General features: G+C 39.0%; 1 protein-coding gene across 1 annotated transcript in view; it reads left to right on the top strand.

The window, feature by feature from the left end:
• The first annotated feature begins 5,149 nt into the window (after positions 1-5,149).
• LOC134864149 (neuronal acetylcholine receptor subunit alpha-7-like) overlaps positions 5,150-12,866 on the top strand; it is a 44,652-nt gene continuing 36,935 nt past the window's right edge. The window contains exon 1 of the mRNA XM_063882935.1: positions 5,150-5,377. Coding sequence (XP_063739005.1) covers positions 5,308-5,377 — 70 coding nt within the window. The 5' untranslated portion in view covers positions 5,150-5,307. The remainder of the gene's footprint in view (positions 5,378-12,866) is intronic.

The following is a 12,866-nucleotide window of genomic DNA, read 5'->3' as shown; positions in this document are numbered from 1 at the left end:
CAAGAGGAGACAGCTGGTTTATTCATTTACCCCCGCATTTCTTTCACAGCTGGATAGGATTATCCATTTGAACCCCCAACCTTGCTGTTTAGCCTTCAGGCTTTTGTCACCAACTCCATTTAGATAAGATATCTACCCCAGATGATCTCTCAGCGTGTGTGTAGCCTAGATTTAAGGATACCAAAATGTGTTATCTGACATATTAAAAAAGGCTGCCATGTTTAAGAAAAGCCTCTCCCTTGTTTCCTCTGCAATTGAACAGTCTGACCTCAGCCCACTCGTCTATTATTCACAGCTTCAGATCTGACTCGGCAGACAGGTGTGTGTGTGTGTGTGTTGTGTGCGCGTTTGTGTGCGCGCGTATGCCATGGGTATGTCTGGTCTAGCCAAGGTAGGGTGCACGATAAGGGCATATGAATTGTAAGAGTGTGTTTATGTGTGACAGACAGACAGACTGTGACAGAGCTTGGTGTGAACCCCGCAGGATTCCATACAATAAAACAAGCTCCCAGGTTTATATATATATAATTAAAACAGGGTGTTTCTAAGTGATACTGAAGTGTTGATTTTTGCCTCAGTGTGTGAGAAAAATGATAATTTTGAGAAATGGGGGATTTGCATTTTGCCAGACACTCCAGGCATTTCGGTTGAACGAATGAACCCTTACAGTATATGACTGCATTACACTTCTCCAGTTGATTACATTCAGACCAATGTTTGTTTGTTTTTTTAAGTTTTGTTAGGCATTATCTAAAGGTAACCATCGGTGCATCATGGAGAAATCTATAGCCAAAGTTTACAAGTTAAACACCTTAATGTTTTTTTTTTTACGTTTTCTTTCAGATGCCTGAAATAGGACATGTTATGGAAGCAAAACAGCCCTCTGGTGTGAAAATACAATGTTTTTGTTTCTCGCCATGAAGCATTTACAAACACCTTAGACAATATATCAAACAGTCGTGGGGATATTTCATTGTGGACTAAAAGTGTTGGAGTAACCTTTACTGGCAAAGACAGGAGGACATACAATACTATCCCAAGAGCAATGCGGCTAGCATGGCTCAATGAAAACATGTATGGATTGTTAATAAGATGCAATACCAAATGCCTTTAAACATTTAGGGTTCCCTTGTACCCCTAGTTTTTAAGGGAACATAACAGTCCAGTATTACTCTGTATGGAGTCTAAATACACTACTTTTATATTCAAAGAGATTACGGTTCAGTTGTAGTGTTTGCCTTGTGCCATAGGGCAATTTGATCCGTCTGAGTGAACATTATGTACTGAGCTCAATCCATACACTCTGTATCAAACCTGACCTGCATTTATAAGTCACGTATTGCAATTTTAAGTTGTGGCATTGCTTGACAGACACACTGCTTGACAGAAAAACACATAAAAGCTCATTCAGTGTAGCCTTTCTTAAATATTGAAATGGGGTATGCATACTTTATTTTTTTCCGTGTACCGCTTCAACATCAATGCACAAGAACAGATTGAAAAGGTGATTATGTGAGCACTCTGGGGATTGCAATGGTGTATAGAAAGACTACATTTTTTGCTTCATATGTTATCTGTGCTGAAAAATTGAAGCTCATCTAGGAAAGGCAAAACCACACATTCTGCACAAGGTCAGTCTTGCATGCATTCTCGACGAGGTAATCCTATGTTGAATATCATGGGGAAACTAAAGGGTAAGGTCCTGCTTCTGCAGTGCTTAGAGAAAGAACAGCATGGGACCAAAGCAATACAACTTACAACTTAATAAGTTGGTCCAACTCAATTAAAATAACTTTTGTTAATTTACCAAAATAATAGATAAAAATGATATCATAAACTTATAATAAATAAGTTGGTTCAACTAAATTAAAATAACTTTTATCATTTCATTTAAAATAAGTTGGTTCAACTTAAAATACATTCTAGTAATTTATTAAAAATAATAAATTAAATAACATTATGAACTTATAAATAAACAAGTTGGTTCAACTCAATTAAACTTACTTTAATTTATTTATTAAAAACAAGTTGATTGAACAAAACAAAAAGAAATTCTATAAGGGGGGGGGGGACCATTATCAAAAAAAAAAAAATACTTCAAGAAGAAACATAATTGATATAAAAAAGTGCAAGTTTGCTGCTGGGGTGATAAGGGTCTTTTATAATCATGTGTACCTTCTTCCTGAGCCATTGGGAGTAGAGGTCTTCGATGGATGGCAGCTCTGTCCTGTTGATGTGCTGTGCAGTATTCACCACCCTCTGTAGAGTCTTACAGTTGAGTGCGGTGATATGGTGCAACTGCCATACCAGGCGGTGATGCAGCCAGGGGATGCTCTATATGGTGCACCTGTAGAAGTTGAAGAGTATCCTGGAGTCCATGTTGAATCTCCACAGCCTTCGGAAGAAGAAGAGCCGCTGTCGAACAGTTTTGGTGATGTTGTTTGTGTGATGGGTCCATGTCAGGTCCTATGTGGACACCAAGGCATTTTACATTTTCATAATTTTTAGCATATACATGACTTCCAATATATTGTAGTATGACTTCCTTCAACATACTATGACTTTAGTTCAGTTTTTACAACATTATACTATGAATCCTTTCATGACATGCTTTGCTTTGACTTCCTTTACATATATTTTTCAACATGATGTACCATGACGTTTTCATATTTTTGAATATAACATATTATAACTTTCTTTCATGATCATTTTAACGAATCTATGAGTTTTAAATGATATCTTTCAACTTTTTGTATTAAGATATGTTCATCATACTATGCTTAATTGTGCAACTTGCTATACCATGAGTTTTTCCCAGGCTGTCTCATTAAAGGTGTAATTATGTGATGCATTATGCTTTAACAACTGGCCAAATTCCCCACACTGGACTGATGCCACGTTGAAGGAAGATGCGTTCAGTGGTGCATGCTAACATGATGTTATCAAGCGAGTGAATTCATCATTTGAATAGCTTTTAACTCAAAATAGCAACATATACTGTCCTTGTTATACTTAAATAAGCAGAAATACCACTGTGAAAAAGCAGCATAACCAAAGCAAATTTTAAAAGAAATGCAGTGCAAACATAACTTTGAATGGCAGAAACAGATAAATATGGCTACCATTTTTAGCTAATATATATCACCTTAAAACTTCCACCGTTGATTTCCTACATTAGGGAAACTGTTTTGTACTATTAGTAAAACATTTTTCATCTTTAAATATGCAAATGAGGCATATCATAATAACTTGTGGAGGCAGTAGGAAAAAGCTATATGGACACAAATTGACGGAGTTTGTATAATAAACAAGTTTGGATTATTTCTCTCCACTTGAGCATTACAATTATTTTTGTATTTATTATAGCCACAAACTGCTATAAATCAGTACAAACTTACTTGAGGTATCCACAAAGACCTAATAATAAATAGTACATTTACTTAACATACTCCTTAAACAGCAAAAAAAAAAAAGAAGCAATACATATATTCTCCTAAATAATGTTTTTATTTCAAAGGTCCAAAAGCTTTCAGCCACGTTTTAATTGGCTTATACATTTAACTGGAGGAGAGTATATGGACAGTTGATGTTGCCACAGGGGATGCCTGGGGCACTGAAAATGTACAGAATATGGAGATTGAGTGCAGAAACAATATTAGAAAATCAGGCAAAATTAAATTTAAAGCAGGAGGAGGAACACAATTTTGAAGAAAGACAAGAAAGAAAAAAAAGTGGAGAAAGTGACTCACACTTGCATAGAGGACACGGCTGCTAAAAGGAAGATTCCAGTTATATACAGTACATAATAAAAGGGAAACACACTTTTTTATCTGCATACAAGAAACTAATTGTGCACTTTTTAAATGAAGATATTTATGTTTTTGGCAGTGACAATTACTGTAGCCTTTCATTATTTTAAAGGGACCCAATCATGTACTGTGCCTAACATGTTAATGTGCTTCAATGTTTAAAAAGTGCTATATTTTTTTCTCATGCCTGCAGCACCTCCCTAAGAGCCCAATCTGCTGTGAATGGTTGGCTGGCCTGCTCTGTCCTGATTGGTCAACATCTTAGAGATGTCCCGCCCCTTATCCATCCCAACGGTGTTGGATGCTAGCCAATAAAAGCAAAATGGGTTACATGGTGATGTCACTATGTTACGGCAGTAAACAACAGACTAAAATGGAGGCTTTTCGGGGAGGTGTGTGGGAACTTAGGGATTTTAGCAGGGACATGCACAGACATTTGGAGGGGCTTTTGCTCTAAACTGGAAAAAGGGCCTCCCCCACCCCCCCGAAAAAAAAAACACAAGACCTTTTGAAAATCGTAATTTTCAATGTAATTCTTGTTTTTAATGTAAAAGGTTCAAATACAAACACAACTATTTCATTGTAAGTGACACTCAGTTGAGCTCAAAGTGTTAGAGAAGAAGCCTCCTGTCTCAGCTGTCAGATTGTAAACAAAGTCACGTGACTGGGGGCAGGTGACAACGCTGACAAGGTGTGTCTCCCGCAGCGAGACGCTACAATACTAATTGTGAGTTTATCATGTCCATTCGGCCACAACAGAAAACATAAAAAAATTGCCCGGGCAACATTAGCCCGTACCTGTGCACGTCCCTGGATTTTAGCCTTTGCACACCATGAACATGCACAAAAACCTGTAACACATGGAGAAGCCCCTTTCACCAAATCCGACATAGTAAATGCACTGTTGGCAATGCTCTAAAGTTAAACAACGATTGAGCTAGTTTCTAATTCTACATTTGCATGAGTAAATACTAAAAACTTTTCCAAGCTGAGGGGGGTGAAGTCATGTCGACCTCTGTTGAAGATTACTGCGTGCGTGTTTTTCTCTTCTGAGTCATCCCTCACATAAAGTCATCCCTCACATAAAGCAGATGAGGATGTAGCCGAAAGGAGTCGAGTGGACAAACCACGAGCAAGTTAGTTGACGGCATTGCGCAGACAGGTGGCTGTCATCAACACCAGCACAGGAAACACGCAGAGGACAAGCACGACATGTCTGATATATAAAATACAGCTGAGCGCAGACAGAGGGTAGGAGAGCGGAATCTTAAGTGACTTTTGAGGTGACAGTGGAGGAGACAGACATCGAGAGTGTGTGCACGCGCGAGAAAAAGACAGAGAGAGAGAGAGAGAGAGAGAGAGAGAGAGAGAGAGAGAGAGAGAGAGAGAGAGAGAGAGAGAGTGTGTGTGTGTAGCACCAGCAGTCTGACAAAGCTGCGCTCCCCCGAAGTTTGACATCCCCAGCGGGCTACAGAGGGAGTTGTGAACTGCTGCTGCCATGGAGCCTCTGAAGTGTACCGGATCATTATTTATTGGAGTTTACCTGTGGGCCACATTTTGCTGTCAAGGTAGGTCACTGATAGAGCCTCAAGTCTGTGTCAGGGGATAGAAGAGAACAAATGCAGCGAGACACCTTTTATACTATTTTGCGTAATTTCTCTAAACATGTGTCAGAAAGATAAAAACTGTAGTTGAGAGGTACTTCGTCTCAGTATGGCAATTCACTGCCACATCTGGCGTGCTACACACGTCATATGCATGTTCTATAGTTACTATAGATGCTTTTGTTTGTCATGCTAAATAAAATAAAAATAAATAAATATGAATTCATCTTCCTACATCTATTACTACATACAACAGTTCACATGTATGTTATAATAAGTGTAAAGGCTGCTATAATGTATTTACTGATTGTACTAAATGTGCAATCTCGCAGCGCATGAGTGAGTGTGAGTGACGTGCGCGCGCTCTAGTGAGCCTTCCTTAATATCCTACAACATCTGGTCCAGAATAAGGAGGGCGTCCCGGGCGACGACGCACGAAGCCTGTTCATCCCCTCTCTGTAATCTGAGGCTAAAGGATTGGAAAATGCGTGCCGGCATTGGAGCAAAATAGTACCCCCAGAGAGGAGGTAAAATCGTTATAATATGTTTGAATACCTGATATACATTACTCTGTATAAAGATATTAAACTGAGGGGATGGGATTTTTTTTTTAAGAAAAAGAGGAACATAGAGGAGGTCTTGACATACAGACACGTCACATATCTTAAGCAACATGCTCCCAGTGAGGTTCCCCCGTGTGAGCGCAGAGCAGTGTCTGAACCAAAAGGTAGTGAATCTTGGACTGGCATTCATCAGGTGGCCACAAACAAGACTTTAAATGAAATATGGCGTTGTTCCCTGCCTGCTGGGTGTGTTTTGCTGCAAGTTAAGGATTTTAAAAAATGAAATAATACTGCACCACAGCATCAAATGCCTTTTCTTATACTTGAACCAAATATGTAACAAGGAGAACTTGCATGATCCAAAAGACTCTGCATTTATGAATCGTGTTTGTGTGTGCTCCTATATTTCCACAAACTTACAAAGCGACCTTGTTTGATATTCCTCAGGAAAATGAGTTGCATGGATCGGATTCGGTTCTACTGTCTTCCCTGTATCTCAGATTTTTGATACATTGATTTCCTACAGCAAGGGCTGGACTGGCATCTGAAAAGGGCCCGGGCACTTTTGATCACCCAAGGGCCAAGCGCCATTTTTATATATATATATATATAGCTTACTGAATGGAATCCCCCCCCCCCACCAAAACGTTTCTAGTTGTCTAGGCATAAACTGTAATGCAACTTGAGACAGATCAAAAGAGCGTAAGCTAGTCATTATGTCTAACAGTGTTTTTTTTTCGGACACGTCATTTTTTTCACCACAGCAAAACCAAGTGACCGCTTCTTATTGCTTAGGCTTCCAACCAGGGGTGTAGTGGGCGTTGGACGCGGGGGTACGCCGTCCACCCACTTCTCCCGACGTGATATATAAAAAAATAATAAATATAAAATAGCTTAGGCTACAACTAAAAAATAAAATAAAAAAAATAGCTTACAACTCAAATGTAAATCCGGAGATATTGGCAATGGTGAGAACAACCTACATAGGCTACATAAGACATCCCCAGTATCTGTCCGTGACCTATATTGGCTACGACATGAACATAACATGAACATTCGATAATCGTCATCAACCTGACACTTAAAACAAGACAAAAAAAAACCAACGAGAACGTGGATGTGATGAAGCTGAATATATGTATGGCTTTTTGGGTGGGAGTGTGTGTGTGTGTGTGTGTGTGTGTGTGTGTGTGTGTGTGTGTGTGTGTGTGTGTGTGTGTGTGTGTGTGTGTGTGTGTGTGTGTGTGTGTGTTTGGGGGGTGACGTCACAAATAGCGTACCCTCACTTAAAAAATCCCCACTACACCACTGCTTCCAACATAACGTGTTAAAGTTCCGTGTACAATACGCCTTGAAACATCCAACTGCGTTGTCTCAACCATGAAGAAATTGAAACATCCATTGCTTTAATGCTTTCCAGAACACAACGTGGTGAATGGTAGGATAGCCTATCCATGACCACCACAGGAAAATGCAATTCATAAAGACACGATTAAAATATCAGATACACATTGCCAACAACAAAGCTAATATACCATGTTTTTACATGTCATGCAAATTGGAGGGAGCGCGTAGCTATCAGCTATCAGCTATTCCTAAACAGTAGCACGGCTAGTCAGCTTCTTACCTATCCATCTACCGTGCAAATAGGCAGAAAACTTAAGATAATACGAGATGTCTTGATAATGACGTGGCATGCCATTACAGAAGGAAAATATTACAAAAATACATTTTGTATAAAATCACAGTTGCACAAGACACGACAAGCAGTAGAGTAGAAATAAGATATTTGTTGGATTTGAGAAAGTGAAAGGGGGGATGCCATAACTAACACGCACTAGCAATTACAAGACACAGCACATGTCGTCCTTGTGACAGCTGACAGCTCAAGACAAATGGAAGATTTCTATAGGCTGTCAAAACAATACAAGAAAGGTGTACGAAAATAAATCGGTACATATTTGTGACTGATTTGAGAGAGTGGGGGCGACACATTTAGTCTTAGTTTCAGGCAATAAATGGGAAAAACGCCGAAGCAGTGAATAGCTAATCTGCCTAGCTAGCTAGGGTATTTCTAGACGGGACGGCACTAGCATAACTTCAAACACATCACATGACCTTGTAACAGCTCGACAAATGGAAGATTTATATATGCTGGCGCAACATTACAAGAGAAGTGCATGAAAATATATCAAATGGGTACATGTTTGTGACTGATTTGATAAAGTCAGGATGACAACTTGGTCTCGGTTTCAGGCAATAAATGGGAAACCAAACGCCGAAGCGGTGAATAGCTACACTGCATTGGCTAGCTAGCGGGTGTGTTGAGCTGAATTCTAACCTCAATCTCTCCCTGCTGGGTCACGTCTCGTGACTCCACCACCTGTGCGCTCGTTGTCGTTGTACCGGCGGCCCCACCGCCCGAACCCGAGGTTGAGCTTGTGCTTTTGAATAAGTCGGTGATTTTTGCACATTTTGCTGCGTTGTCTTTAAGTTTTTGCTTTCTCTTTTCCATTCGCTTCTCATGGCCACTCTTTTGTTTCTCCATCTCGCGACCTCTCTATCCTCCACCATTCGCTTACAAAATTTGAGGTGATGACTTGGGTCAAGTGAGGGCCTCTAGGGAGGGGTGGGCCTTCGAGAACCAAGGAATTTCATTGGACTAGCCAAATGTGCCTCAAGAGAAGCATCCAATGGGCCACGATGTGTCATGTTTTTATCGTCGCAATCAATAAAAAATATAATATATATAATGTATGTTTTGTTTCCGGCCCTGGGAAGGCCCAAAACATTGGAGGGCCTGGCGGGATTTGCCCGGTACGCCAGATAGCCAGTCCAGCCCTGCCTACAGCAATCTTTTAACCTGCTGTTTTAATGTGATTTAATAGTAAGCCTCCTCATTGTTCAGGCTGCCTGAGGTTTATCAATATTGCATTTGTCCCTGTGGTGGGATAGTCCTTGTGAGTTTAATCATCTTTTTGAATATAATAGTTTCTAGAAAAATTCCATCATAAGAAGCTAAGATCCTAAGAAGTGCTTGAACTTTTCTCTAGCTGTGTATTTGTGGAAAAGGGAAATATTAAAGAGGACCACAAACAATAACACATATAATATGATAATATGAATAATACATGGTTCAATAATGTAAAAAACAATGATCACCACAATTTAATAAAGCTTAAGCAAACCTGTTGATTTGCAGAAAAAGCTATAACAAAACAATGTAAAGAATCATTTAACATGCTCCTTACATCTTCATAAAGAGGAAACTGTCCCACAGCTTTGTCCTATATATCCCTTCATCCACTGACCTTTTAAACAAGTTGCCATAATAGCAGCTTGTTGTTGACATCGACAGCAGGTCGCCTTTTGTTTTTATTGCTCAAATAGTCATGGTGACAACGGCCCATTGTGTATTGTAGATGTGTTTTACACTTTGTTTTAAGATTATTATTCTTTACGTGCGTTTGCTTTCTATTACTGTCTGGAAGCCAATCGGCCTACGGGGGACATTAAACATTGACTCTTCTGTGGCTGTGTCGGACTAATGTCCTTTTATTGTGAAGTTAACATTGCTGCGAGCACCAAGCTGTTAGGGGTTGCACTTGCTCTGGCACTACATATCTCCAATATGGTGCAACAGAAAATGTAAAAAAACAAACAAGATTCAGATTTTGGTGAGGATATTAGATGTAGTAATTTTTAGGATATGACCTGCAGCATCCGTTGATAATATTATGATCAGTTTGTTGATTTTGTAGGAGTTATAAGCATTGTGAGGCCTGCAACACCTACTATAGCAGAAGGCCGTTCATCTATTCAACTTGCATACGTAAGTTAAGATACACATAGGTATCTATTTTTAATGAAACCATGACCGTTTTTGTACCAAGCCATCTTGTTGCCTACACCATAAACAAGAAGTGTTGTTATATATCCCAACTTAAACTGCATTATTACACTTTTTGCGGGAAGGTACAGTTTGGTCTATCTGTTCTATTAGAATGGTACAAATAACTTCAATTTAATGGACTAATTCGAAGCTATGGGTAGGCTACGTAACATTTTATGTGTTAAATCATGCGATGTATGCTGCAGCAAGCTAATCAAAAAGTCATACTTTCTCTTATTTAATGTTTATCTCATGTCAGTGCTTACATGGCGCTCTGGCATTCAGTAGTATGGAGGTTCTACTAATGGCAGCTCACATTGGTAATTTGCATTTGTGTTAATGTTAAGAGAAATGGACTAAAGACAATAATCATTCCTCTTTGTATTGGTACGTAATCTACTGTTTTTTTTTAAATACTGTAGCGTGAAATATAAATATTTCATGGCATAGCTGAGTTCAGAAAGGGATAGCTGGGTTATCTGGAGATACATAGAGTTGCCGTTGAACTCTTTCACCTTGAAAATGTTTTATTCACTTTGAAAATGAAACTTTTATTGCAGGAGCACTTTGGGCATAGAATAATGTCATGTGGCTATAGAGAAAATATCCCTGATGATGATGAAACCACACAATAGAAATTCTGTTGGAGCGATTGCCAATAGAAGCGCAAATGTTACACTGTGATGTCACTACGTTACAGAAGTAATCAAAGGACTGTAATGGAGCCGTTTCAGGGTGGGAGAGAAACTCCCTATAGAGGTAACTTTGGGATTTCAGCCTTTGGAAGATGCACGACAACCTATTAAACACTACAGGAAAGGGGATAAAAGCATAAAAAGCACGATAGGGCCTCTTTAAAGGAAATGAATTCCTCCAAGGGTGAGTGACTCATAAAGTGAACTGCCTGAGTGTATTCTCCTGCAGCACGACAGGAATAAAAACACTTTTTATTTCTAGACAATTCAACTGAGCTTTAATGATTGAGAATTGGATCAGGGGCCCCAGTGGGCTCTGAGATGTAAATAGGTCTCTAATGTGATCTGAGAGATACGTGGCAGCCATTTGGAATTGATAGAAGCCTCTAGGCGACGTTAGGCCTCTCTCTGTATTGGTATGTCGACTATATTGATGTTCTAGATGGAGAGAATCAGTATGTGCTGGGTTTATTGCTGAGCATTGAAAGAACAACAGTTGCAGTATGACACACGCTCAACCTTGGCTGTTGAAGACCTGGGCAGGATGGAAGCTCTGTGGGCAAGAAGAACAGGACATGAAGAATAAGGACATGAGATTTTTTGCAGGGGATAACACCTCCGAATAAGCTGTAAATGTCTTAAAATAGTTTAAAGATCCCCAGAGGGTAATTTCAAATGTTACAGAAGCACAAGTACAAGAGAAGGAAACAGATAAACATCTTTTTGTAATGAATAAATTAAACAAAATAAGAATTTCAAGCAATCCTCGTTGATCACAGCTAGAAGGAAAAGAGCTTAAACGTTCATTTTCTGCTTTATTTTAACATGTCTCCATGCTTTAATGTTCAAAAAGCTCTTTATTTTTCTCATACTGCCTGTGCTGCAGCACCTCTTTCCCACCCTCTGTCTGAAACCAGAGCCCAGTCTGCTCTGATTGGTTAGCTGGTCGCTCTGTTGTGATTGGTCAACCATTTAGAGATGTCCCACCTTTAGCCTATCATCTACAATATGTTAGAATGCTAGCCAATGCAAGAGTTACGTAGTGATGTCACTATGTTGCTGAAATAATCAAAGAAATCCAATAGAAGCGTTTCAGGCAGGGAGGTGGTGGGGGTGCTGTGAGATAAACTCTTTATTAGAATCTATAAATTGTCAGTGGCTAATTTATTTGATAGATTGATCCATTTGCTAGACACGTGTCTTACACAGACTTGAAGAAAAGGAGGTGTAAGAGTGACTTTTCTTCCAGTTTACATTCGTACCCCTTAGGCAGCATAGTGAAACAGTGATCCAGTCTTCCTTTACCCCTTGTGTCCCTTTAACGCGATGGGTCACACTGTCAGCCAAGTACACTGCTGGGGTAGTAAACCGATGTTGAGTTGTTTTTATCCTTCACAACAATCTCATAACAGCATTTATGTAGCAGTCCTCCATTTAAACGGAAGCTTTAAGGCTGAGCTTTTACATAATTAATTTTACATAATTCACTTAATTTTCTGCTCATGTGTCTCCATTCATACATTTATCCATGTACTGTATAAACACCCAATATGCAACAGTATCACGTGTATAGAAGCTAGTGAGGCTATGGGATTTTATTCATGGAAGCATCCTTTGATTACAAGATAATACAAAGTGTTTCACATATTAAATAAAATGTTATACTTATATCTTAACATGAGTGTAGAAATGTTCTTGGCCCTCCCACATTGTTAGTATGTCTACATTACTGCTGATTATTTATTAAAAATGTGATTATCTTAATATTTTGTCAAAATTGCCCGGTACAAATTGACGCTGCTGGAATTTTTCTTGTCAGTTAGTGATTCTAAAAAGCTTGTTTGAGGAAAAGCAAGGACAGTTTAATTAAAGGATGATGAGAATAAGTGGACGTCTTTCTACCCAGTTATAATAGATGGTCAGAAATTGCCTCAACCTATGTTTTCACAATGGACCTTTTTTGACCAATTTTAGTCATTGTTTTTTTCTCTAACAGACACAATATATTACACATAATATAGTTGGGTTGTGTCTGTAAAAAATGAAATACAGTTTTACAACAGAAATACAGTAAGTGCTGTTTGATCCACACAACTTACAATGTTTTAAAGAAACATTTTAAGTTCAGTGTGACACGAGAAAAAAACAAAACAGATCAAGAAGCAGAAACATATTGACTGCACTAGTTGTGTCCACACAATAAATGGACAGCAGCAGGTTTAAATAGAAGTGTTGTAGATGTATCTGTTCTTCTTTTGACGTTTTCTAAACAGTGCTCAGGAAAACGGCTTTTTCTGAAAGTT

The sequence above is a fragment of the Eleginops maclovinus genome, chromosome 5, assembly GCF_036324505.1.
Source record: "Eleginops maclovinus isolate JMC-PN-2008 ecotype Puerto Natales chromosome 5, JC_Emac_rtc_rv5, whole genome shotgun sequence".
NCBI classification, from domain to species: domain Eukaryota; kingdom Metazoa; phylum Chordata; class Actinopteri; order Perciformes; family Eleginopidae; genus Eleginops; species Eleginops maclovinus.
Note: the sequence above shows the minus strand (reverse complement) of the source record. Positions and strands in the feature narration are given on the sequence as shown.